The 26,360-nt window shown below is 45.4% G+C and overlaps 1 protein-coding gene across 3 annotated transcripts; it reads left to right on the top strand.

Moving 5' to 3' along the window:
• Positions 1 to 1,208: 1,208 nt before the first annotated feature.
• Positions 1,209 to 26,360, top strand: LOC309515169 (uncharacterized protein). 3 transcript variants are annotated; one of them, XM_082192754.1, is made up of 10 exons: positions 1,209 to 1,355; positions 3,870 to 4,013; positions 5,822 to 5,927; positions 7,956 to 8,138; positions 12,639 to 12,695; positions 15,150 to 15,209; positions 17,097 to 17,161; positions 17,477 to 20,291; positions 22,421 to 22,461; positions 26,229 to 26,360. In XM_082192754.1, the coding sequence occupies exons 2-10, from the start codon at positions 3,874 to 3,876 to the stop codon at positions 26,341 to 26,343; spliced, it is 3,582 nt and encodes a 1,193-aa protein (XP_082048880.1). In that variant the 5' UTR covers positions 1,209 to 1,355; positions 3,870 to 3,873; the 3' UTR covers positions 26,344 to 26,360. The 3 variants fall into 3 exon arrangements, with proteins under 3 accessions (XP_082048880.1, XP_082048881.1, XP_082048882.1); XM_082192755.1 differs by having other exon boundaries at positions 12,642 to 12,695; XM_082192756.1 differs by having other exon boundaries at positions 1,227 to 1,355; positions 3,905 to 4,013.

Here is a 26,360-nt window from a genome sequence, read left to right on the forward strand (position 1 = left end):
AGGGGGGGGGGACCAGTTTCTCTCCAAAAATAAATGCTCATTGAAGATTGATTCTGCATTACCCATTTGAAAACAGATTAAAACAGTTGTAGGTGGTCCCAGCAATGGGGGGAGGGTATATCCACCCTTTGGCAATGGCATTGTGGGTAAGCGTATATCAAAATCGCAACCACCACTTCCTTCTTCATTCGCCTGGGGAATGTGCAGGGAAGAAAAAATGTGGATAATCTAATCAAGGAGGCTTTTCAAATGTGTATCAATTAGCCACCCCTGCCCTTGTGGGTGGCAGGATCTAGAATCAATCTAGATTGAAAGCAGCGTCTTGAGGATGAGCACAAATGATTCCAGGTCGAGAGAAACTGCATTTTTGTGCGGGTTATTATGTACATAACCCAAGTCGTTCCTGCACACACAAACCACCATAAAGGTAGCTAGTAAAGGTAATGGGACCCCTGACAGTTAAGTCCAGTTGTGAACGACTCTGGGGTTGTGGCGCTCATCTTGCTTTACTGGCCAAGGGAGCCGACGTTTGTCCGCAGACAGTTTTTCTGGGTCATGTGGCCAGCATGACTAAGCTGCTTCTGGCAAAACCAGAGCAGCACATGGAAATGCCATTTACCTTCCCGCCGGAGTGGTACCTATTTATCTACTTTGATGTGTTTTTGAACTGCTAGGTTGGCAGGAGCTGGGACAGAGCAACAGGATCTCACCCTGTCACGGGGATTCAAACCGCTGACCTTCCGATCGGCAAGCCCTAGGCTCAGTGGTTTAGACCACAGTGCCACTCACGTCCCAAAGGTAGCTAGTATCAGATTATTAAAAATAAATGGTTCTAGGTATCTTAATTCACAAAGATGAGTACATTGTGGCACTGCACAAACATCCAGGGCTCTTTAGTTTAACAAAATAACCTCCCCAAGGAGATAAAAGAGGCTCCCCAAATGTATCAAAGACAAATCTTTCAAAATAAAAGGTCCATGAGGTTTGGGGAAGGCTGTTGACTTCTGCCAGGCCAAGGGCAAGGAGAAGGTTTGTGGTCCCATCTGAAAGGAAGGTGGTTAGGAACCTTGTGCTATTCCACCGAAGTCATGGAAATCACAGGTCCTAGTGGTTTAAATGCTCAGTGTTGAAATGCTGGGGGGAGGGATGAAATCTCACTTGATGTTTGCTAATATTATTTACACAGTTGTGATCTCACGCCACCTCACAAACAAGGCAACTGCCAGGGCTGGTTAGAGGGCAGCTTGTTGGGGCTGATAACAGTTTGACTCTACACCTGGGAGCTGGGAGCTAAGTGAGGGCCTTGTTCTTCCTCCACATCCCAGAGTATATTTTGCTTCTGGAAATTATTCTGGGTTAGTGTACCTTTTAGAATATGCCTAGATGAGATAAAGCAGCTCTTTATAGTAGTCAGCTTTTGCCAAAAAGTAAAGGCAATTTTGAATGCAATTCATCCTATCCTTTGAAACACCCATATTCTCTTATTTATACATCATTTCATAGAATGGTATAGTTGGAAGGGACCGTGACGGTCATCTAGCCCAACCCTGTACAACGCAGGAATATTTTGACCAACATGGAACTTGAACCCACAACCCTGAGATTAAGACACTGGTCCAGTATATCTGAAGGAGCGTCTCCACCCCCATCGTTCTACCCGGACACTGAGGTCCAGCACCGAGGGCCTTCTGACAGTTCCCTCACTGCGAGAAGCCAAGTTACAGGGAACCAGGCAGAGGGCCTTCTCGGTGGTGGCACCCGCCCTGTGGAACACCCTCCCACCAGATGTCAAGGAGATAAACAACTACCAGGCTTTTAGAAGACATCTGAAGGCAGCCCTGTTTTGGGAAGCTTTTAATGTTTGATGTATTATAGTATTTTAATATTCTTTTGGAAGCCGCCCAGAGTGGCGGGGGAAGCCCAGCCAGATGGGCGGGGTATAAATAAATTATGATGATGATGATGATGATGATGATGCTCTACATACTGAGCTGTCCCTGATTAATCTTTTCACTTTCCTTGTTAACAACAACGGTCATGTTGTTAAGATGGATATGCTGTTGGTGTGTGGTTTGCAGTTTGCTGAAACCAGTGTTTAGCAGGCAGGGCGGGCCCAAGACATTTTGGCACATGAGGCGAAGCACAAAATGGCACCTCCCTGCCAGGGCCAAGAGGCCGGCAGCATGGAAGGGGTCTGCTGAGGAGAAGGCAGATCGAGCTTCCAAGAAGCAGCAGGCGAGGCATTCCTTGGAGGCCAGATCTGCTGCCTCTGTGGATCCTGCCGCCCGAGGCGACGCCCCATCTTGCCTCATGGGTGGGCCGGCCCTGTTAGCAGGCATCTAAAACAGTAAACTGAGGACTCCTATCCTGCCTGATATTAATAAGTAGGGGATTCCAAAGCATTTATTTGTCAACTGTCGCTTTGTCCAACACTTAACGGTGTTTAATAACAGCTATTAATGATAAATTAACATGTGCTATTAAGGTAAGATGGGGAATATGCAGGAGAAATGATTTTGAGGAGCTATGGAAGGTGTTTGTAGAATTTGTACTGTTAAAACAGAAAAGGGTCAAACCATCTCAAGAGGTGTGGAAATTTTGGGAGGTTGGATAGTTACAATGGAATGGTCTCGGGGGTGGGGTGCACGTTTTTATTCCTGTTTCTTTATTATTATTACTTTGTCAAAATCAATTTCTTTAAAAAAAAACAAACAAACCACTTAACAGTATAGTGGTCTAAACATGAGCAGTTTAATGTAGATCAGTGATCCCATTGTGTAGATCAGTGTTGATGGACATAGCTGGGGGGGGCAGCTGCTCCCCTCAATCAATAAAATAAAATAAAAATTCATAGAAAACTGAGGTTCTGCCCCCTACAACGAAAATCCTGGCTGCACCCATGTCACTACCTTATTCCTTATCACTATTAAAGTTAGGCGTGGGCTCTAGCATTCTGAAGAGTCTCTTGTAAGCAGAGGCAGGGTTGACCATTAGATGCCGTGCTGAACTGGGTTCAGATTCCATCAAGAGATGCTGAACATTGAGTCTTGGCTTAAGAAACACACACACACACACACCCGTCTGTCCAAAAAGAAATGATAGTAGCCTATCAAATTGGATTAATAAAAATCATAGAATCATAGAGTTGGAAGAGACCACAAGGGCCATCGAGTCCAACCCCCTGCCAAGCAGGAAACACCATCAGAGCACTCCTGACATATGGTTGTCAAGCCTCTGCTTAAAGACCTCCAAAGTAGGAGACTCCACCACACTCCTTGGCAGCAAATTCCACTGTCGAACAGCAATTACTGTCAGGAAGTTCTTCCTAATGTTTAGGTGGAATCTTCTTTCTTGTAGTTTGGATCCATTGCTCCGTGTCCGCTTCTCTGGAGCAGCAGAAAACAACCTTTCTCCCTCCTCTATGTGACATCCTTTTATATATTTGAACATGGCTATCATATCACCCCTTAACCTCCTCTTCTCCAAGCTAAACATGCCCAGCTCCCTTAGCCGTTCCTCATAAGGCATCGTTTCCAGGCCTTTGACCATTTTGGTTGCCCTCCTCTGGACACGTTCCAGTTTGTCAGTGTCCTTCTTGAATTGTGGTGCCCAGAACTGGACACAGTACTCCAGGTGAGGTCTGACCAGAGCAGAATACAGTGGCACTATTACTTCCCTTGATCTAGATGCTATACTCCTATTGATGCAGCCCAAAATGGATTAGATATACACAGGAAACCTATACCATTTGTGCTGTGTAAATTTTGATTGTAAATTATAATAACACATGGTGATGTATTTTGAAACTTAAAAAATAAATAAATCACATCTGTTGGGGTTGATCTTGTTCTGGTCCTGATGTTGTATAGAAAGATGATGTTTGCAGATCTGCTTCTGGCCACAGAAAGGCTCAAAAGCGAGAAGAGATTCCTTAGCAACATGATTATCAAGCTCGTGGGGGAGAACCAGCAGCTCTTGAAAGAAAACAAGCATTTTAGGCAAGAGATGAGGAGGTAAGAGATATTTCCGGTGCTATTTTTTCATCTGTTTGGCTCCCTCTATAGGAGATGCACGACGCAGGTGGCGCTGTGGGTTAAAACACAGAGCGTAGGACTTGCCGATCCGTAGGTCGGCGGTTCGAATCCCCACGACGGAGTGAGCTCCCATTGCTCAGTCCCTGCTCCTGCCAACCTAGCAGTTCAAAAGCACGTCAAAGTGCAAGTAGATAAATAGGTACTGCTCCGGCGGGAAGGTAAACGGTGTTTCCGTGCGCTGCTCTGGTTCGCCAGAAGTGGCTTAGTTGTGCTGGCCACATGACCCGGAAGCTGTACGCCGGCTCCCTCGGCCAATAAAGTGAGATGAGCGCTGCAACCCCAGAGTCGGTCACGACTGGACCTAATGGTCAGGGGTTCCTTTACCTTTACCTTTATAGGAGATGCATTATGAAGCCTTCTAGGTCCAACCCTGTTGCCTTCTCTTGGATTGGCGAAAGCTGGCGCCTCCTCTCCTCCCTTTCCACCTCCACCTTGAAGCCTCTGAGTCAGGCCAGGTGCTGCTCTCTGAAAACCCCCACCTTCAAGACTCCGGCCATACAATTAATGGAGGAAGCAGAAGCAACCCATATTTAGTATTTTCTCCGTTTAGAGCATAGGAAGTTCTTCTGTGACAGGATCCCTGGGCTGCAAATAGCTAGTAAAATGACAAATATCTAGACAACGGGAGCTCACGGCCAAACAACATGTGTGACATAGGAAATCTGTTATTGGATCTGCCAGTATCTTTTCCCTTGATTAAGCGTTATTGCTTAGTGAAGGTAATTTAGCTTGGTGCCATGGTATTATGGGATGGGACTGACCCTTACCGCCTGTGCTGTGCTGTCTTGAAATAAAATAACCCCTGAAGCTACTATTAGCTCTGAAGATGGCAATGCAGGTAGTAATTCTGGTGGGAATTGAAGTAGCAAAGGCACTTCCCACTTCTGGTAAAGGTAAAGGTAAAGGTACCCCTGCCCGAACGGGCCAGTCTTGACAGACTCTGGGGTTTGTGCGCCCATCTCACATCTATTGGCCGGGGGCCAGCGCTGTCCGGGGACACTTCCGGGTCACGTGGCCAGCGTGACAACGCTGCTCTGGCGAGCCAGAGCCGCACACGGAACGCCGTTTACCTTCCCGCTGGTAAGCGGTACCTATTTATCTACTTGCCCCCGGGGGTGCTTTCGAACTGCTAGGTGGGCAGGCGCTGGGACCGAGCAGCGGGAGCGCACCCCGCCGCGGGGATTCGAACTGCCGACCTTTCGATCGGCAAGCCCTAGGCATTGAGGCTTTAGCCCACAGCGCCACCCGCGTCCCTCCCACTTCTGGTGGGAAATAGCAAAGGCAGAGGATTGAACCCCCTTTTGGCAGGGTCACATGCCCAGTGCAAATTCCACCTCTCAGAAACTTTAAGTGATAAAGAAAAAACACCAGTGATCTCGCTATACAAATCCATATTTAAAGTAAATTATTATTAAGAATATTTGTATTACAAATATTTGGAAGGGTAATTGCTGACATTGCCATGAGAACCGTAATTTGATTTGTTCTAGCTGCTTTTATTTTGTTGTTGTGCACCACCACGATATTCTCTAAATGCTTTTGCAGTTCACAGAGATATCTAATTACCAATATTTCTGATGAGTACAGTGACAGTTGCAAATGATCGCAGAAAGAGTGAGAAGAAGTCTCCCCAAATTCGTTTTAAACCCCGGGGCACCTTTAAAAAACCCTTTCAGCGCTCATTTTCCCCAGCCTGCCGTGTTCCAGCCTATTATTATGTCTTGCAGCATGCAGTATCCACAGCGTTACATAAAAAGAACCTGGGAGGAGATAGAGGTGGAAGACGGAATCAAGATCAAGAAGCCAAAGGCTATAAAGCATCAGCAGGAAGAGGTTGGAGAGAGAAATCTGATTGTTTGAAGACCAGGCAGAATGCCGTTGTCCCCTGTTCAGTCATTCCTGCCCCCCTATATGATTCCCCTCTCCTGAGGGGAAAGTGAAATGTCCTGCCCTCGATGTTCATGCTGCCCCGCCATGTTGGCGGCTGAATGGCAGCTGTGGGAACAATTCTCTACTTGAGTCAGTGTCTCGTGCAATTTAGATGAGAGCTTACTCAAGGAGATCCCCTACAGGTGTTCAGCACCCAAAACGTGTGGGGCTATAGAATACCCTCCAACATTCCTCAGATGAGAAGAGGGACGTTTCTCACTCCCTGCAACTGACCCTCCTTGACCCCTCCCCCATTTTTGACCCTCACTGACAGAGCATTTCCACCAGCACTACACTAATGGAACAAAGCATAGACACCCTCCGCTGTCCTGAGAAACTCCTTAATCCCTATCCTATCCTATCCTATCCTATCCTATTTTTACAAAATAAAAACACACACCAATAGATAAATTTTGGAAAGGGGCAAGATTAGACTTGGATGCACAAAGCTTTTATTTCCCCCAAATCCAGACTCGCTGTATTCCATTGCGCTCCCCTTTTCTTCCCACCCAGGGCATCCCTGCCCTCTGCCTGCCCCGCAGAGCCAGCTTGTTACATGAGGCTGGGTCTTGGCAATGGCCAGTGGCGTAGCGTGGGGGGTGCAGGGGGGGCCAGCCGCACCGGGCGCAACATCTGGGGGTTAGGGTTAGGGGGCGCAAATCCACGGGTTAGGGGGCGCAAATCCACAGGTTAGGGGGCGCAAATTACTTGCCTTGCCCCGGGTGCTGACAACCCACGCTACGCCACTGGCAATGGCACCTTCTCTTCCTCCTCGCCTGCCCTCCAGCAGCTGCTACAAGCTGCCCAAAGGAGGAGGCTGGCAGCAGCGGCCATGGAGAGGTGAGGAGAAGCTCCCTCACAGCTGCCACCACCATTCAGGACAAGCGCCAGCTCATCTACCTTTCCAAGCTCGGTGGTGGCACTAGAGGGGGAAATAGGGACATTCTGGGATCATATGAGAAACTGGGGTGGCTTTCATAATTCCGGGACTGTCCCTGGAAAATCGGGGCATTTGGAGGGTGTGCTATACACCAGGTGTGGGAGGGGCCGTTGTACCAGTGTACATTTTATAAAGCCACCAGAACAGTAATATTTTCTCAACCACCTGCACAACACTTAGCAAACAATTTAAAACGAATAATATCTACATCGAGGTATTTCTGCACAGGTGTAAAGCAGCAGAGTCAGCCATGCACATGTCTGTGGGCCAAATCTTCACCACATTGTTGTATATTTGCTAGAACAACCCTGCAATCCAGGAGGTTGGAGCAAGGTTGCTACCGGGCATAAAATATGTCCAGTCCATTCGTCTGCTTCCTGCCATACTGGAATAGTGGGAATGAATGGGGCAGATATGGGGTCCGAGAATTATCTGAAGGTGCTTGATGCAGTTCCATCTGTGAAGCTGAGTAGCAGCCTAACGATCACAAGGGAGCTGGTGTCATCTGAGACACTCTGAGCTCCTTTAAAGAAGGGTGGGGAATCTTTTTTTTACAATGGGCTGATGACTAATGGGAAGAGTAATCTGGGAGCCAGAGTTAACATTGGGCATAGCCAGAACCAGACTGGGGACAAATGTCTCCCTCTTGCCCTTTGCCACCTCATCTCCCTCTCCCTCCTCCACAAAATTTGCCATTCATAGCTGCCAACTCTGTCATCTTCATGGTAAACTGTGGCGCTAAGTTACCCAAAGCAGAAGATGTTGGGGACATTTCATTGATCCAGTCTCAGTCCTGCACCAAGTGCCTCTCTTGGCCAGCCATGTTTCCTTCCAGGAAAGTGGTAGCATTTGCCTGGTGTGACCCTGAACATATAGCGAACAGAGAAAGAAGAACCGTTTCTTTGACAGAAGTGTACACATTCTGCTTCAGTATATTTTCAGTATGTTGTTTAAAAATATAGATGTACCTGTATAATTATTTTTGCTTTAAGTGGTCTAGATTGTGTGACTGTCAGCTGGCCAGGCATCAAGAACACCTAAGGACAAGTATGGCTCACCATGGAATGGCCAGCTGTGATTCTTCTCTCATCTCTGATTCTGTCAGGCGTCACCATCTTCTAAGCAATGTGGAAGCCTGGCAACCCTTGGAGCACGAACTTACAAGGAATGCAAAGGTATACCAGTTTTCACCAGATGCAGGGCGCCAGCTTTGGGGAAGTTCTCCTGCACAACACTTGCACACTTTCTTGTTCTTGCTAAGCCTTGGCTTGGTAGTGTTATGCGTGAAGGAGTCCATAGTAAAGCCCTCTGCCCTGTTCAAATACTATATAAATGAATAGTAATGTTTTATTAATTGAGCGGGGGGAGAGAAACAGGCTGCAATGCTAAACCCATGTATAATTCCCTTTGAATTCAATTAGGCTATAACTGCTGGCAGGATTCTGCACCAAGTTTGCTGTTCAGACCAACATTTTCTTTCCAAAAATCAAATCTATAAACAGCAACAAAATGTGATCCAAGCTAGAATACAGATATTATTTGTCTGGCAATCTCAAGGGTCCTTTGTTGATGGTACTGACTTTTATGCATAGTCATATTGTTGAAAGAACCCAGTAGCACCCATATCTAATTTTCTTTAATGGTGCATTGTGAGCCCATACTCTTCAAACTCTGAGCAAAGCAATTCCATATTCATAGAGGTGCCACTGTCATTTAGCACCTCAGCGAGTCAACGCTCCATTACACAGTTTGGGATGCAATTTTACATTTCCAATGTAGTCAATGAAATAAAATCACCTAAGGGACCAAAAGGAAATATTGTTACAGAGTCTCCACTTCCCAAAGCGGCGGGAAATTATAGGGCAATTTCCTCATGAGGCGAGAGAGAGAGAGCGCTGGAATTTTATGGCATTTTTGCAATATCAATTTATGTGCAGATAGACAATTTGAGGGTGGCGGCAAGAGGGCAGGTTGGCAATACTAGTCTGTAGAGCAATGCTAGGCTCATCCAAACACCTGCATGTCTCACTTCAACCCCCAAAAGCTACTTTTACAGTCAGGCTTCTTTTACCTCTTCAGCCCAAACACAAATCTCAGGTCTCACTTCAGGCAGGTAGGGTGTGACGTAAGTCTGCTTATCTTTAATGGTCAGGCAGTGCTGTAACCTGGCCATGGCCACACCTGTGATCTGGCAGCCGGCCGGGGAAGATTGCAGCCTGCCTGTGCATTGGCCAAATGCTTAGGTGGGGGAATTCCCCAGGGGGCAGGCCCAACCAGCCAATAGGTGTAGCTTGGCTTCCCTCCGGGGGGGGGGGCAGAATAATTGCGACCTGCCCAGCCCTCCTCCCCAGCCTCCTTGTTGGAGTTCCCATCCTCCCTCCCTTTTTCATATGTTTTGCTTTCATACTTTGGTTTTTATCCATTTCATAGCAATCACCACAAATTTGTGAGGTTAGGCATTGAGTAAGCCTTAGTCTTGGCTGGAGGGAAGGTTGTAGCAACTGCCTGCCCCTCTTTGGTTAAGGGCAGTGCCATTTATCTAGAAAAAGAGGTGCTGGAACCTCACAAAAAGAGGTGCTGGAACTTGTTCTCTTATAATGGCAATGGTGCCCCCGTGAGAGGCACTGGGACTGAGTTCTGATGAGTTCTGGCTGGAAAAAAGCCCTGGTTAAGTGTATCCTGTTAAAAGGATCCATGAGGCGTTGCTTCTGTCCAGAGGCCCAGGTGGGGGCTAGGGTCAAATATTATTAAGCTACAACCTTCGGCTGTCAAGTTACGCAAAAGCCCAAACAAAAGATACTGCGCAACCAAAGAGCCATAGCCTTCCCCTTTTTTGCGGGAAATTCCCTTATTCCAGCGCCGTTTCCCACTACTTCCTGCTGCTATCCCGGATTGTTAGCTATCCCATAGACTGTCCCCGGGAGAGGTGGGGCTGCTGATCCCTTATTTTCGAGGCTGCTGATCCCTTATTTTCAAATCTGAAAATTGACAGCTATGCAAAGATCACGCTTGCAACAATATGATCATTATCAAAATATACTGAGTACTGTAGGTTTAAACTAGCCGTGCACATACTGCCCCTTTAAAGCATGTTCAAAACACATTATTTCTCTCAAAGAATTCTGGGCACTGTCGTTTAATCCTCACTGAGTTACAATTGCTCAGCAACTCTCTCTCTCTCTCTAACAATACTTCCCAGAATTCTCTGGGGGGGTGTGTGCTTCAAATGTGCTGTTAAGGTAGGAGGACTATACACAGCCTACAGAAGACAGGATTCAATATAACACCCTTGCTGTGAAGCATCCTTAGTGCAAGGGAATGAAGACAGTGCTACATCAAATTTGTATTCCTAGTTCTCTGGCTGACTAGCAGTATATATTAGCTTGTGATGGAAGCAGTGTGTTATATCAGTCGGCTTGGCTTGTGTTTCCCTGTCTTGGGGAAAGGGGGCCTATAATTTTGCAACAGCATTTAGTCTTGACAAAATGGAAGAGCGTTATCCGTTTTCTTGACATGCAGAAACAAACATCCCCCCTATTAATATCCTATCCTGGGTAGCAGTAAACAGTGATTTTGTGGCCACTGGTGCCATCATGAATAATTAGATGTTACTTCAATCCGTCCTCCCTCCCGCCGAACCACTTTGATCATTTCCATTACAAAAATGTGCTAATGCAACGGTCTTTTCTCGCTCACTGCAAGGCATTGCCGCTCTGCTTCTCCTGTTGCCGCATTTGTCAGCATTCAGTATTTATAAACCATCTCACTTATAGTCCACCCTCCAAGTTCATGTGGCTGCCAAGCTGTTTGCTGACCTCATGGTTCAACCTAAAGATGGATGGAAGCTTTAGAACTGATGGTCTGAAAACACTATTAATTTTGAGGGCATCCACTGCATGTCTGAAACCAATCTGTTTTGAAAATCAGATCAGTTTACAGGGTCAGGCTTCATGTTGTCAGCTGAGGGGAAGGAGGAGAAGGCCTCATCCAGGCCAGGAGGGGTGGAGATTTCAGGACCGCTTCTGGGCATGTGCAATCAGTGGAAGCCGGTCCATTAGAGTGCATGGGGCACTGCCACCTGCCTGCCTTCTTACTTACAAGCAGTCATGGGTTGGCTCTGCCAGTCATTGGCTCTCCCTACTGTTGGTCTTCCTGCCTTTCCCCCTACCAGTCCCAAGGGGCACTAACCAGAACTGCGTAGAGGCTGGACCTACTCCATCAGCTCTGTGCCAGAAGCATCCAAGTAAGCAAGCCAAGCCTTGCACAGTGGAAAACCCACCCTTCTCCCAACCACCAGCCACTAGGCAGCTTGAGCTGCAGAAAAGTCCCTCGTTTTCCCAAATACAGTGATGCCCCGCAAGACGAATGCCTCGCAAGACGGAAAACTCGCTAGATGAAAGAGTTTTCCGTTTTGGAGGTGCTTCGCAAAACGAATCTCCTATGGGCTTGCTTCGCAAGACGACAATGTCTTGCGAGTTCCTGCTGGTTTTTTTCCCTCCCCCCCTTTTTCTAAGCCACTAAGCCGCTTATCAGCTGATCCGACCAGCAGATAAGCCGCTAAAAGCCGCTAATAGCGCTAATCCACTAATCCTTCAATGGGCTTCCTTCGCAAGACGAAAAAACCGCTAGACGAAGAGAATCACAGAACGGATTCTTTTCGTCTTGCGAGGCACCACTGTATTGCAATAACGCATCCCAGGAATAACTTCCAGAGGGATAGCCGACAGTGGACTTCTTCTCCACACTTCGTCTTGTCCCTCTGTTTCCCTCTGGGGAAAATAATAACAATAATAATAATAATTTATTATTTATACCCCGCCCATCTGGCTGGGCCTCCCCAGCCACTCTGGGCGGCTTCCATAGAAACAAAAAATACACTAAAATATCACACATTAAAAACTTCCCTGAACAGGGCTGCCTTAAGGTGTCTTCTGAATGTCAGGTAGTTTTTTATCGCTTTGACATCTGCTGGAAAACCATTCTTTAGCACTCTATCAGAGCAAATGGCAATTTGGTTTTTCCGTGAATTGCTGTGGCCCCTTAAAGACGAACGAATTTATTATGACATCAGCTTTTGTGGGTCCACTTCATCTGGACTATGATCTAAAGCACAAAAGCTCCTGCCATAGTAAAAGACGCCACCAGTACTTCCCTGTTTTAAGCAGACATGAGGTTTTTACCCCCTCTGGATGTCTATAAATGCATTTAGCTCTTTAACCACCTGTAGGAAGCAAGTAGGATTTTCTACAGTACCTTCTGTGAGTAGGGTGGGGTGTCACACATCCATTTTAAATGTCGCTTGTGTTGCTTAGTTGTTATATTGTGTTGAAGATTAGTATTTTATCTTTGTTTTGGTATCATTTTTAGTTGTATTTTGCTGCTGTTGTAAAATTTGGCCTCTGCGCAGATGAGTGGGGAAAACACACAAATAACAGGTGTAGGGAGATCTTGTACGTTGTTTGTACATAATCACTTGATTATTCATGATGACTTTTAGCTGACTCCATTGAAAAGCGTTGCATTTGTGGCTAACAGGAAAGCTCTGCTTGTGAAGGCACTTTTTGTGGATGCTGCAATCGTTAAGTATGGAATATAGCTTCCCCAAAAGGACGTAAGACTTATAAAATCTGTTCTCTCTCTCTCTCCTCCGTCAATGATAAATGTTCTTTTGGAAGAAGACACTGCAATGTTGGGAAAAGAAGATGGAAGAAAAAAAGGGAGATCTTTTCAAGGTACTGGAAAATATATATGCAGTAGCTATAATGGAATATTCACCCCGCTCCCCCGGAGAATAAGAAATCAGGTTTAATTTGCAGTTAAGCTGATGGCAAAATGAATTTATTTTTCTCTAAATAGATTCAAAAGTGTTAAAATCCCTGCTATGCTAGCAGTATCTCACCACAATATGATCCTGTAATAGGATTTTGAAATCTGTTTAGATAAAACCAGAATATAAACATAGTCACTATGATCTGGAGACTTATGTGCGTTCAGCTCCTACTCTCTTGTCATTGACGTGAACAGGGAAAGCCAGTACAGCACACATAAACTGGCACAGATGTTTTTATAGCGGATCTCTTCAATGTGTGAGTGGTTCAAGGAAACCAGCTCAACAGCAGGATCCTATAGGATTGGCCACATTTTGCTAGTGCTTAAAAAGTTTCATTGACTCCTAGACCCCTAGTTTATTTTGAAGGCAGTTCTGTGTGCTGGTTTTTAGCTGGAGGATCTGGGACTGCCTACTTCTCCACAGTCTGTCCAGGAATGGAGAACCTTTGGACTGTTGGGTTTTGGTTTGGTTAAAAGAAAAATAGAAGAATAATTCTCTGGACATCTGGATCCAGGTCTGGGGCAAGAACTTGGTGAGAGGACCCCGGCAGTGATTTTAAATAATGAGATATGCAGCAAAGCAAAGTGTGGAATATAGACCCAGTTAGACCTTTAAAATATCCCCCTTCTAAGCTGTTTCTAAAATTCCCCACTTCCCTTAGACCACACATTTGGCTAATTAAAAATGGTTTACTTACAAACCCTTCCAAGGTCTGAATCATGTGCTTTTCCATACAGCGGCAAGAAAAGGCAGGTGGTATAACTTAGCTTACAATATGGTAAAGGTTTGTGAATTATTTGTACAGAAACACAAAGATGGTTCCCTTAAGCCATGGAGTCTAAACTTGGAGTGTTCAGCTTAGACCTTCTTGCTGGTAGGGTTCACATGCTGGAAGTGAGAGGACAAAGAGTTTGGTAACCCTTCCTCCCAAGGTGAGGAGGAGTGACCTAGCTAAGCCTAGCAGGACAGCTTACTCTATGGTCTTAACCCCCTTCATGCATTAATTAGACTTAAGCATGTTGGTTACAGGAGGCTGATTCATTCCACATGGGCTTCTAGATGTTGTTCTCCCACAGCTCCCAGCATCCCTGACCATTGCCAAGGCTGTCTAGGAGTCCAACAGAACCTGTTTTTAAGTGTGGAGGTTGCCTCTACCGGGGAGGTCCACCACAGAGTTTTTTCTATAATTTGCCTCCTTTGTTCTCTCCCATACTCCAAACAAGGCTTTTCTCACCAAATGATTCATAATTCTTCTATGTACTTGTATTTTCCCATAAATAGCCATACCATCCATAAATTTTATCCCAACCTTCCAATTCCAAAACCTCCCTATTTTTAAGTAAGATTCACTCTTTCAACCAGCTCCAACATATAAGATTCTTGGGGGGGGGGAATTATGGAATAACAGATACAATTATGTTTAAAATATCTATAGGAAGTGCAGTGTAAGCGGTGGAAATCATTCAGTGAAATTTTATTATTATTTGTTTCTTGAAATACATGTAGAATAAATTTGGAAGAAATTCTTCCTACTTTCTTCTATTTTTCTTTTTCTAATTTTTCTTTCTTTTTCTTTTCCTTTTCCTGTCTTTTTTCATTCTTCTTCTTTTCTCTTCTATATTTTTCTTTTTTATTAACAGCATTATGGAGAGTTTTGCATATATGTATGTAATTGTAACACTTCGTTAATTGATTTTGATTTTGTGATAATTATATTAAGCTAATAAAATTAAAAAATTAAATAAAAAAGGAGTCCAACAGAACCTGGAGAGGGCCGCAGATTCCTCTTCCCTGGCCTGCAGAAACTGTGCTATGGGTACCCTCACCCTCCGATGGGTGGCTGCCAAGGACACAGCTTTCTCCATTGCAAAACCCCAACTCCCAGGGACCTGCTTTGTTGGTGTTTCAATTAAATACCATTCTGTTCTACCAGGCTTTGGACAGGCTGTGAGTTTTTGCAATTGAACTATGTTCAGCGGGGTTACTCCATGTTAAACATGCGTAGGGCGGCAGGGTAAAGTGTTTTTTTTGCTGTTGTTTTCATTCAGGTCTTGTTGTTTCCTTGCTTTATATTTATTGACAGATAGATAGATAGATGATAGATAGATAGATAGATAGATAGAACAAGTACAAGCCGCCTTTGTATAAAAGGGGCAAAAAGGCAGTGTAATATATATGCGTGTGTGTGTGTGTGTGTGTGTGTGTGTCACACATATGTACATACAGATCAAAAATAATCACACATTAATTATCTAAGGAGTATTTTGATAACAAAATATGAAACCATTACATTTGTGTAATGGAAATTATGGGTTTCACTCTTTCTTTAAAATGTTGCATTTCATTTGCACTACAGGAACAAGTACTTATGGTTGAAACAAGAGCAGCTTTGATTGAACAAGGAAAGCATATTGAGGTACATCAAGGATATTTGTATTCAGTAATACAGTTCTTTCCCCCTTGAAGTTAGTATGACTATTTCTGATTAAATAGCGTTGAGATTGGCTGTGACATAACCTCATTAGCAAATCAAAAGGGAGTTCAGCCATGACAGTTTAAAATGGAAATACTACTTATTTAAAATGTCCAGGCCTAAATATATATGCCTGGTGGAGAGGAGATCAGATGGACTTTTTATGAGATGTGTGGTTTTTAATGGTTATTTAAAATAGAAGCAAGGCTCATTCTTTACTCCCAGAATCATGCTCTGCAAATGCGAGAAACCATTTTGACCTGTGTACCCATAAACACACACACACACGCTGGCAGAGCATTTTAACCCAGATCCTAATCCAGTTTGGAGAATCTCCTTCCCTTGGTACCTCTTAAGTAGCCTACTAGATTGGAAACAGTTAAACATGGAGATGGAAAAAGCCCTTTGCTCCAAGTGTCCCTATTTTCCAGGGACGTCCCTGTTTTAGAGAAGGTGTCCTGGTTTTCTGATTTGATCCTCAAATGTCCCACTTTCCCTTAAAGGTAAAGGTAAAGGGACCCCTGACCATTAGGTCCAGTCGTGACCGACTCTGGGGTTGCGCCGTTCATCTTGCTTTACTGGCCGAGGGAGCCAGCGTACAGTTTCCGGGTCATGTGGCCAGCATGAATAAGCTGCTTCTGGAAACCAGAGCAGCACATGGAAACGCTGTTTACCGTCCCACCGGAGCAGTACCTATTTATCTACTTGCACTTTGACGTGCTTTCGAACTGCTGGGTTGGCAGGAGCAGGGGCCGAGCAATGGGAGCTCACCCCGTCACGGGGATTCGAACTGCCGAACTGGGCAACCCAGTAAGTTGTGTGCGATATACATAGTAAAATTATCATTAAGGAATGGGATGTTCCTATTTTCATCGGGAGAAATGTTGGAGGGTATGCCTTTGGGCTCCTGTGCTGCTCAGCTTCCCAAACACACTATTTATGGACGCCAGTGCCCAGGTCTTCACCTTTGCATCAGTTTCATGGCCCAAACCAGAGCTCTTCTGGACAACTCTATCCTTCTTCCACCTCCCACCTCATATGAAGCGGGCAGTGGGAACACCTAGTGGCGTGCAGTTAACTTTTTGTAGGAGAACAGCCAGGACCAGAGGCACCAGCTTGTGAGGGCGATTGAGGGGTGGGGGTGACGCCACACGTGTGACGTCTTGAAGTGCTGATGTTGCACATGTGACCATCACTCCTCTCTCCCTAAGTTGGGCAGAAGCTTCCCAGGCTTTGGGAAGGAGGCACCAGGGGAACATTTGGGGGATTATCCCAGTCCCCCAAGTCACCACTGGGGAGAGTGTATTTTTGGTCTAACCATCACAGCAGAGACTGTGGCCTTCAGACCCTGGGGCACAGTGATGCTGCCATTACCACAGCTCAGGATCTAAGGGTCCTATCCAGACAGGATCCAATTATTTCCATAGTGGTCTGTTGGGCGGGAGGTGTGTGTGTGTGTGTGTGTGTGTCTGCTGTCAACTCCAACAAACGCACACATTCAGAGGATCAGTGATTATTTTGCATGAGGGCTGTTATGAGTCTGGGGTACACAATGAAGAAAAGAGCCAGCCACCCCCATTAACCTTTTTGAAGTTGCTGAGGGGACGCCTCCTTCACTGTTTGCGCCACAGAGAAAGTGCTCCCTGCATTTTTAGACCACAAGTTTTCCCCTTCTGAAAGATGTTTCTTTTCATAATAACAAGATCTGCAGAATCCCAAAATGTGTGTGTGTGTGAGAGAGAGAGAGAGACAGGGACAAAGTGAGTGTGATTGAGAGATAAGTGTATTTTGTTATTCACCTGTAAACATATGTGTGTTTTGATTTTTAAGAGTCTTCAGATGAAAATAAATTGCCTGCAGAAGGAACTCAAGGACTCTGAGCTACAGGCTACATTGTAAGTGTTTGCAGCCAAGGAAAATATTTGGGTTGAGGGATGCTTTGGAACAACATAGGTAGGTTTTGTCATAGTTGTATTTTCTGAAATTCTGTAAAAATATTCCAAAACTGGAGAGAATTTTTTTTAGCTCCTCTGATAAGATATAGACATGTTGCTCCTCGCAGTAAATTTTCAAATATAATGTGCGACCCATTTCATTTAATTAAATTTGCTTTTGGATTGAGAAGCCACTGATTTAGTGCCTTAAGGAAGTTAATGTTAATTTAGATTATTTTGTTCAAGCCGTCTCTAATAAATTTCTTATTTTTATAGACAGGCAGAGGAGCTGAGTAAAGACCGTTATGAACCATGTTTGTATGAAGTAGGCATGGAACATTTAGAAGCACAGATGAGTGGAGCAGGAAAAAGAAGCTGTGTTTATATATGGCAAACAAGCACACATGCTAAAAGACCTGAAGATGACACAGAAAAGCAAGAGCCTGAAAAGATGACACAGAAAAGTGAAAGCCCGGCTCCTGAAGTTCCTCAATCGTCCAGATATAACCTAAACAAGAAATGGCTTGAAGAATCCATAGAGAGAGTCCAAGGGAAAGCAGATCCCAAGACGTCTAAGAAGAAAGTAGTAAGGTGGCTTGAGGCATCCATGGAAATCCTTACAAAGGAAGTTTCAGAAGCACCCAAACCATCTATTGATGAATGGCTCAAAGAATCCCGTAAAAACGTTGAAGAGAAATGTCCTGAAGAAGCCAGACAGGATGTGAAAGAATGGCTTGACATATCCATAAGTAACCTCCAAGAGGAAGGTCCCGAAACATCCCACCTAGGTGTTCAAGAATGGCATGAAGAATCCATTAAGAGCCTCCAGAGTCTTCAAGAGTCTGAAGCAAAGCCTAAGTTGCTCAGGGGTAAACTAAAGAAGAAACGGCTTGAAGAATCCACAGAGGAAGCTTCTGAAACTTGTAAAGAGAATGTATTAGGAACGCTTCAGGAACCTATGGAAAACCTCAGAGAGAAGAGTCCTGAGGCACCCAAGCAAACTATGGAGGACATTGAAGAGCAATGTCCTGAAGCATCTAGAAAGGAGGAGAACCTCCAAGAGGCAGGGCCTGAAACAGACCGCCTAAGTATGCCGGAGTGGGCTGAAGCATCCAGTAAAGCCACCCAGGAAATCCGAGGGCAAAGTCGCAAAGCAACAAAACCGAATGCTCAGCAGGAGGCGCTTGCAGTGCCAGAATGGCTTCAAGCAGCCATGGAGAAACCTCCAGAAGCATCCAGGCAGGAAGGTCCTGAAACAACCCAGCTCATTGTTCCGGAATGGCCTCAAGCATCGAAAGGTCTGAAAAACGAAGAAGCAAAAGAGAAAATGAAGCAAAAGGTCAAAGAATCCATGAGAAGCGTTGTACAGGAAGGCAATGAAGCGTCTAGAGAAAATATGCAAAAATGGCTTCAAGAATCCATTAAGGACTTCATGGAAAGGGGTCCTGAAGATTCCAGTGAGGGTTTGCAGGAATGGCTTGAATCATCCATGAAAAGAATTGACGAGCTATATCCTGAAGAATCAAGAGAGGATATGAAGGAGTGGTTTAAAGCATCCATAAGAAACTTGCAAGATCTAGGGCCTGAACCGTCCCGTCTAGATATACAAGAATGGCTTGAAGCATCCATGAAAAACATCCAAGAAATTCCTGAAGCACCCATGAAGGGTATCCAGAAGAAAAGTCCTGAAGCAGACACGGAAAGCATCCGGGAGAAAGGTAAGGCATCCAGTAAGAAGGTGCAGAAACCATTCACAGAAAACCAACAGAAGTCCATGCTGAATGTGGGGAAGTGGCTTCAGTCAAACTTAATAAGCCGCATACAAGAAAGTTCTGAAACATCCATAGAGAATGTACAGGACTGGATTGAAGAATCCTTAAGAAACGTTGAAGATGAGTTGCCTGAAGCGTCCAGACAGGATGTGACGGAGTGGCTTGAGGAAACCAGAAAAGGTCTCCAAGAGGGAGGTCCTGAAGCATCCGAGCAGGACCTGAATGAATTCCTAAAAGCATCCATTCTGAACCTCAAAGAGGACGTTCCTCCAGCAACTGCCAAAAGTGTGCAGCAGTGGCTTGATGAATCGATAGCAAATGTCCAAAGGGGAGCCTCCAGACTAGGGGTTCAAAAGTGGCTTGAACAAAACCTGAAAACCATGGAAGAGAAAGGACCTGATATGGACCTACAGCAATGGTTTGAAACGGCCATAGGAAACCTGGGTGAAACATGTCCTGAAGCATCAAGACATGATGTGAAAGGATGGCTTGAGGCAGCCATGATGAATGTTCAAGAGCAAGGTCCTGAAGCATCTAAGGTGAATGTGTACGAATGGCTTGCAGAATCTGCACAGAATTTTAAAGAGGGAACTTCTGAAGAAAGTATAGTAAATGTGGAGGGGTGGGCTGAATCGGCGATACAGAGTCTCAAAGAGGAAGCCTCCAATCTGAATACTCAAGAATGGCTTGCAGAATCTTTAGCATACCTCAAAGAAGACCCGGAAGCATCCCGGCAAAATATCAAGCAATGGCTTGAAGAATCCAAAACACACCTCAATGAGGTATGTGCTGAAGAAGCTAGAGTGGATGTGGAGAAATGGCTTAGAGAAGTCACAGGCAGTTTCCAGGAGGAAGGACCCGAAGCATTCAAAGGGAACCTGCAGGGATTCATAAGATCATCAATGTCAAACCTCAAACAGGAAAGTATTGCAGCATCTAGAGCAAGCAACAGGGATTGGACTGGCATAACCAGATATACTCCAAACACCAAGAGTTCTGTACCGAAAATAAAACGCAATGTATCCAGATTGAAAATGTATTCGATGCCTCTTCTGCGAACCAAATCAGTGCTAGGTCAAATAGATGAGGAAAGTGAAGGAAGCAGATCGACCCTTGACGAGGACAGAACAAGTTGGAAGGGAGGAAGAAACTTGGAGAGAGAGAAAATCTGGGAGGGAGGAAGAAACTTGGAGAGTGAGAAAATCTGGGACGGAGAAACAAGCTTTGAGGAAGAAGAAACAAGCTTTGAGGAGGAAGAAACAAGCTTTGAGGATGAATACCCAGAAGTGCCTGAAGGAATTATTTCGCGAGGAAAACAGGTATTTGAAAAGAGTCAAAGCAAACACAGAGATTAGTGAATTCTGCAACTATTATGTAGAATGGAAGGCAAGCGGGGGGGGGGGGCACTACTGAAATTTGAGACCACTTTCCCAGTCTGGTCTTCCCAGACTGGCTGCTACTGGTGGGCAGCCAACAGCTGGCCAGTAGTGCATCAGAGGAGGCGGCGGCAGGGAAGCGGCCTGAGTCTTGAGGCCCTCTTGCTGAGTGAAGCCTGGACTGCAGCTCTCAAGGGATTCAGATTGGTGCTAGGAGGCCCTAGATCATGGGTAGGCAAACTAAGGCCTGGGGGCCAGATCCAGCCCAATCATCTTCTAAATCCGGCCCGCGGACGGTCCGGGAATCAGCGGGTTTTTACATGAGTAGAATATGTCCTTTTATTTAAAATGCATCTCTGGGTTATTTGTGGGGCATAGGAATTCGTTCATCCCCCCCCCACAAAATAACCCAGCCCCCCACAAGATCTGAGGGACAGTGGACCGGCCCCCTGCTGAAAAAGTTTGCTGACCCCTGCTAGAGATTGATTCTGGGACTGTTAACATGCAAAACGTGGTTTACCGCTAAGCTACAGTTGTTCCTTTCAAATTGTGCCCCCCATGTTTCACTTCCAAAACCTACATCAAAGGAGCCAACGAGTCCTGTAATTTGGGAGCCCTGAACAGCTTGGGGCCAACTTAACCTCAAGGAGTCCAGGGGCAAACATGAGTAATATTTCAGTGTATGGTACCCTGTGTGAGGCTAAAATTTGGATCTTCTTAATTATGGATCTTCTTGATTTTGCACCTCCTTGGCTTGGTGCCCTCTGTGGGGGAACCGCCCTCTTTGCCCTAAATCTGGCACTGGGAACTCCTTTCTCCCATGTGCACCTTCCCAGATACTGAAATCTCCTCCAACTCTACAATTCTATGATTCTATAGATTTATGTATACACCTTTTCCTCTGATGGGACTCAATGTAGCTCACAGATAAAAATAAGAACCACTGGACACATTAGGGGGGGGGGAATCCTAAAAACACACACAATTAAACAAAGTATTTTATGAAAAGTTGACAGGATGAATGCCTGAGAGATTAAAGCCCAAAAGGAGGGATTGCAACAAGCAAAATGAGAAGTTACAGAGGATGAAATCAGAGTTTCAGCTATAATGGAAGAAATTGGGGAGATTAGGAAGGAGAAAGGGCTGAACTTCAGTGAACATCTTTTGTATGCAAAAGGCCTCAAGTTAAGTTTCTGGCACTTGCAAGTAGGACTGAGAAAGACCTCATTTGAAATCCTGGAGAGTTTTTGCCAATCAGTGCAGACTGATCTAGCTTGACCAATGGTCTGACTTGATGTACAGCGGCTTTCTTTGTTCCTCTCTTGGACTAAATGTGTCCTCCTTAGTTTTTTAGTCTAAATAGCGGCTGCTGTGGGGGCCCAATGAGGATTGGAGCTGCAGCCCTTGAGGAGGGGCAGAGCTGCTGAAAATGGGGGCTTCCTTTCTACAGCGTATAGCAGCAGGGAAGCATTTCCTTGGGGACTGTAGCAGGGGAGGACAGGATCAGTCCCTCCCTGTACGCAGTCATTAGTCCTGAACCTGGTCACAACAACTCCACAGTGCCTACTTACAGTAACTAAGAAAGTAAACACACAACTAAGAGTGGTGTGTTTACTTTTGTATCGCATTTGGCGCTTAGGGTGGAAGCAGGAGGGATCTAAGTGAGGGACACAGAATCTGCTTGGGGTTTGTAGAAGCTTCATCTATACAGTGCCAAATGAGTTTGGAATTTTACTTGCAAGTAGACCTGTGAGACCCTAAGGCTGCTTTTGGAACTCATAACCATCCATGCATCAGTGCTACATCTTCACGGTTTGTGCATGTGGATACAGGAAGCCTATCTGCGTTTCTGTAAAAGAAATGCCATTTTATTAAAAGAGAGAAAAAGAAAAACCCCAAGGCTGTGTGTTTTGGGAAGAGGTTGCACGATGATATCAAAGAATTAGCCATTGTTAAATTAATCTACTTGCTGAAATCAGGTAATTTATTGCAATAGCTGCTAAATGACACTCCACAGCCTTTTGGGGTATTAACACCCTCCTCTTTTCCTACCCTTTCTCATTTACTTGTAGTTTTTAATGACCCTGCTATGCAACATCATCTGCTGGTATAGGTAAGTTAAGTCTTTCTGAGATATCAGTATTGTAGCGAGCATTGATTTCAGGTCAGGTTGCGTAGGAGCTTCCTAATGTTTCACCACAAAGTGTACAATGTCAAAAGGAGCCCATACTGTTTGAAAGTAAAATAAAATCAAGGCATTAATTAAAAGATTAAAGAAAGATTAAGATGGGGGAGGAGAACCTCGCCACACTGCCTTACTGTATGATCTTGGAGCACCTCAGTAAGATTCTGTTCAGCGGGGTTTGTGTTTCTAGAAATGATGCTAACTTTCTGTGTGCATTTTTTAAAAAACGGTGAAGCTTCTTTTTGAAAACAGGGAAGAAATGAGAAAAGGGAACCCCTTGGGCCCATCCTAGATGTGTAATGACGCTTATCGATGTAACATATGAGTTAAAGTCGTAATGATTTCTTTATTTCTCAAACAAACACACAAATGCAAGTTATAACCGATCAGGGGTCAAGTCCACTGATGCAAATTTGTCACTGCATCTTTCTGTTTGTTCACTTAAAGAAGGTAGATTTCCAGCTGAGTCATCCCCCCCCCGAAAAGGGGGCCCTTATTGATTCACTCGTGCTCCAGAAAGCGTTGCAACTGTATGCTAAGACCTTCCCCTTAAATTGAGAACCATATAAGCCAGGACTGGCCCACCCATTAGACCTACTGAGATAGTCACCTCAGGCGGCAGGCTGAGGACGTCTGCGAGGGGTGGCAGATACAGAGAAGGGAGTCCTCATGTGCCTTTGCCACTCCTCCTTTATCTATGGATAGGAGCCGTCACCATTGCAGTCACCCCATGAGGGGAAAGGTCCCTCTGCTGCCTGCTCACCAAGACTCATTTCTTGTCAGGGTAGATGCCAGGAGCAGATCAGCAAGAACTCACAAGGTGTCAGTGGACTCTATTCAAAGAAACCAAACAGCTCAGATCACAGCAACTCTTCCCAGTAGATCTTTCCTCAATGAGGCAATAGTGAGGACTGAAGGTCCCCCCTTCCCCCAGCTCCCTAAGTCTCTTCCTCCCCTGAGGCCTTCTCACGCAATCTGAGATTCCATTGCCTTGTCTGTCTCTGTTCTGCCCTCTTCATACCTCTGTGGGTTCTGGGAGAAATGCGGGGAGGGGAGATGGTCGCAGCAGGAGGGAGAGACTCCCTGGCTTCTTCAGCAGCCTGCCTCAACTCTGCCTCTTGCCTCCCCTCCTCACCAGCCTCTGCTTCTGAACTGCTCTCTGCCACAGCCTCTTCCTGATCACCAAGCAATGTTACCTCCTCAGCTTCTGACACCTTCTCTTCCCAATCTGCTTCTCCTCCTCCCTCTGACCACTCACCTTCACCACACCACCAATCCCTGCTTCTGAGCCTTCTTTCCTTCCGGGTATCCCACCACTTCTCTGCATCCAGCCAGTCCATAACGTTTCTGCATCTCTAAACATCTTTGAAGGCCCCTAAGGAGAACCTCCGCTCACTGCTGCCTGGGAAGAGCATGGCTGACGCTGCCAATGTCTGTTCCTCTTCCTTTTTTTCTCCCTCACTGCCTCCAGTTGCCTCAGGAGGTGGAAAAAGAGGCAGCAGTGATAGAGGGCGGCAGAAGGGGGGACACACACACCCATTTTCTGTTTTGCCTGAAGCAGCAAAATGTCTTGGGCTAGCTCCAATATACACCCTCATGCTTCCCTCAGCGTCAGTGTTGCAGAGAAAGCCAAAAGCATGGGTGCTTGAGGTTGAAAGTGAGCACAATATGTAAGATGATACAAAGACTTAACTGCTTTCATGCCATTCAAGTTAAGGTGGGAGCCTTAACATACACTTGCGTGATTTTCGGAGCATGTGTGAATCTGTAAAAGCCTTAAGCATCCTCTTAAACCATTCTATTTTAATCCTGTATGCATTAGATCAGTCATATAACAAGTGAGTCCCCTTGCAGTTTTCCATTCCCCATTTATTTCCCTATGGCAAATTGCCTCAGTCTTCTTCTTCCCCTACCACTGCAAGCTTGCTCACTCAGAACGTAATTCTTCCTGTCCAGCAAACATAGGCTATATGTATACGTTGCTGGCTTAAAAAGCAGCTAGGTGGTTCTCAGTTTGGATTGAGGCTGGAGGAGGCATCAAAATGCAGTATTTCCTAAGAAAGGACAGGATATGCCTGGATTGCAGATAACTCTGTGTGTATATCACTTCCCAAACCAACAGTTGATGCATTTGATGTAGAGTAAATAGCTGTAGTTACAGCCAAAATTTTACAATGCAATGCTATGCATGTCTACTCAAAAGTAAGTCCAACTGAGTTCAATGAGACTTACTCCCGCATGTGCGTGTAAAGGATTGTAGCCTTACCTTAACCTGCCAACTGGTTTACAGCCAAGACATTGTTAATTTCTACCAAGAATTCCTACCAAGCAACTATGTTCTGCAGCAGGCAGAGAATTAACCACGTCCCCAATGTACACGGTGCCAATGAACTGCCGCAGAATTAAGCAAGTCACCTTTTAGACATTTTTGTGGAGAACAAGGAAGAGTAAGGGGAGAAGACAACTGAAATGGCAATGTTTTCCAACTGACAATGTCGGTAATGGGATCAGGAGAGAGACTTTTTCTTCTGGCACCACCATGATCCACACCCACACACCAAGTAGTTGTCATTTACTGTAATATTCATTTGTTGGCATCCATCTGTCTCGAGAGACAATGGAGTGCGCCTCTGGGGGTGAAGCCAAACCATTGCCTTAGCAGCACTGAAGTGACCTCCCAGGGCACTAGCCTGAGCAGCGTGTCTGGAGGTCCCAGGCTGCCCAGATGACAAGACTCCCCTCTTGGCCTCGCTGGTCCAAAGGAAAGCTGAGCAATACATTTGGCACCACCTTGGCTGCAGGAGTTGCTGGAAGGAGGTATACAGGTGCCATCCAACCGTCTTAGGGACTCCACTCCTGATTTGTGTCGGATTTACTCCTTAGCCTTTTCTTCTCCCAAAGATGTCCTGCAAGGCAGCAGAGGTTAGGATCAGAGTTTTCCTTCTCTGAGACAGGCTATCTTCCCAGGTTGACAAGCCCCACCTGCCCCTCTCTTCCCTTTACAGCAGCCTTTCTCAACCTGTGGGTCCCTAGATGTTGTTGGACTACAATTCCTATCACCCCTAGCTAGCAAGGCCAGAGCTCAGGGATGATGGGAGTTGTAGTCCAGCAACATCTGGGGACCCACAGGTTGAGAACCACTGCTCTACAGCATGTGCAGAAACCACCATCTTGACTGCTGGACCCACCATTGGTCTCATCCACTCAAGAGCTTGTCTTCACGTGCAAGGGAAGTCCTTAATTCACTGAGGGTTTAAGATCCATTGGTGACCCTCCCCTGGTTTAGCCAGCCAGTCAAAGCCGTTTTTCTAGGTGTGGTCACATGTTGCTATCCTCTAGGAGCCACAGGTGAGGTCTGAGTTCAGGGTGGAGACCAAAGCTGGACAAATTACCGTACCCCCCAAAGGAGCATATTTGTCCCCCGCCAGAGGTATTACTCCTCCCTAACACCCCATATGTATTCATTTATAATAGTATTAATTTAACAATGTGGTTTGCTTGAAGCAAAATATTAGACAAGCTTCCCGGAGGGAATTTAGTCTACATCCCTAACCAAATGGGTATGAACAACTATGCATTCCTCATACTAAAAAGCAACACTGTCTGTTAAAGCCCTAAAGAAACATTTTGTAGATGAGCTAAAGAAAAGGCAATGTATTTCCTAACTGGTTGTATTTTTCCTTCTTTCTTTCTAGAGAACACCCCAGAATATTGTCCAAGATCATCCCTGGCACCATCATAGCATTTATTATCTTTCTCTATATACACTTCAAATATTACTGTGTAATAAGCAACATTAAACCTGTCTAAGTTTACCAGTATAGTAA

This window comes from Podarcis vaucheri (assembly GCF_965113315.1).
Source record: "Podarcis vaucheri genome assembly, chromosome: 12".
In the NCBI taxonomy this organism is placed as follows: domain Eukaryota; kingdom Metazoa; phylum Chordata; class Lepidosauria; order Squamata; family Lacertidae; genus Podarcis; species Podarcis vaucheri.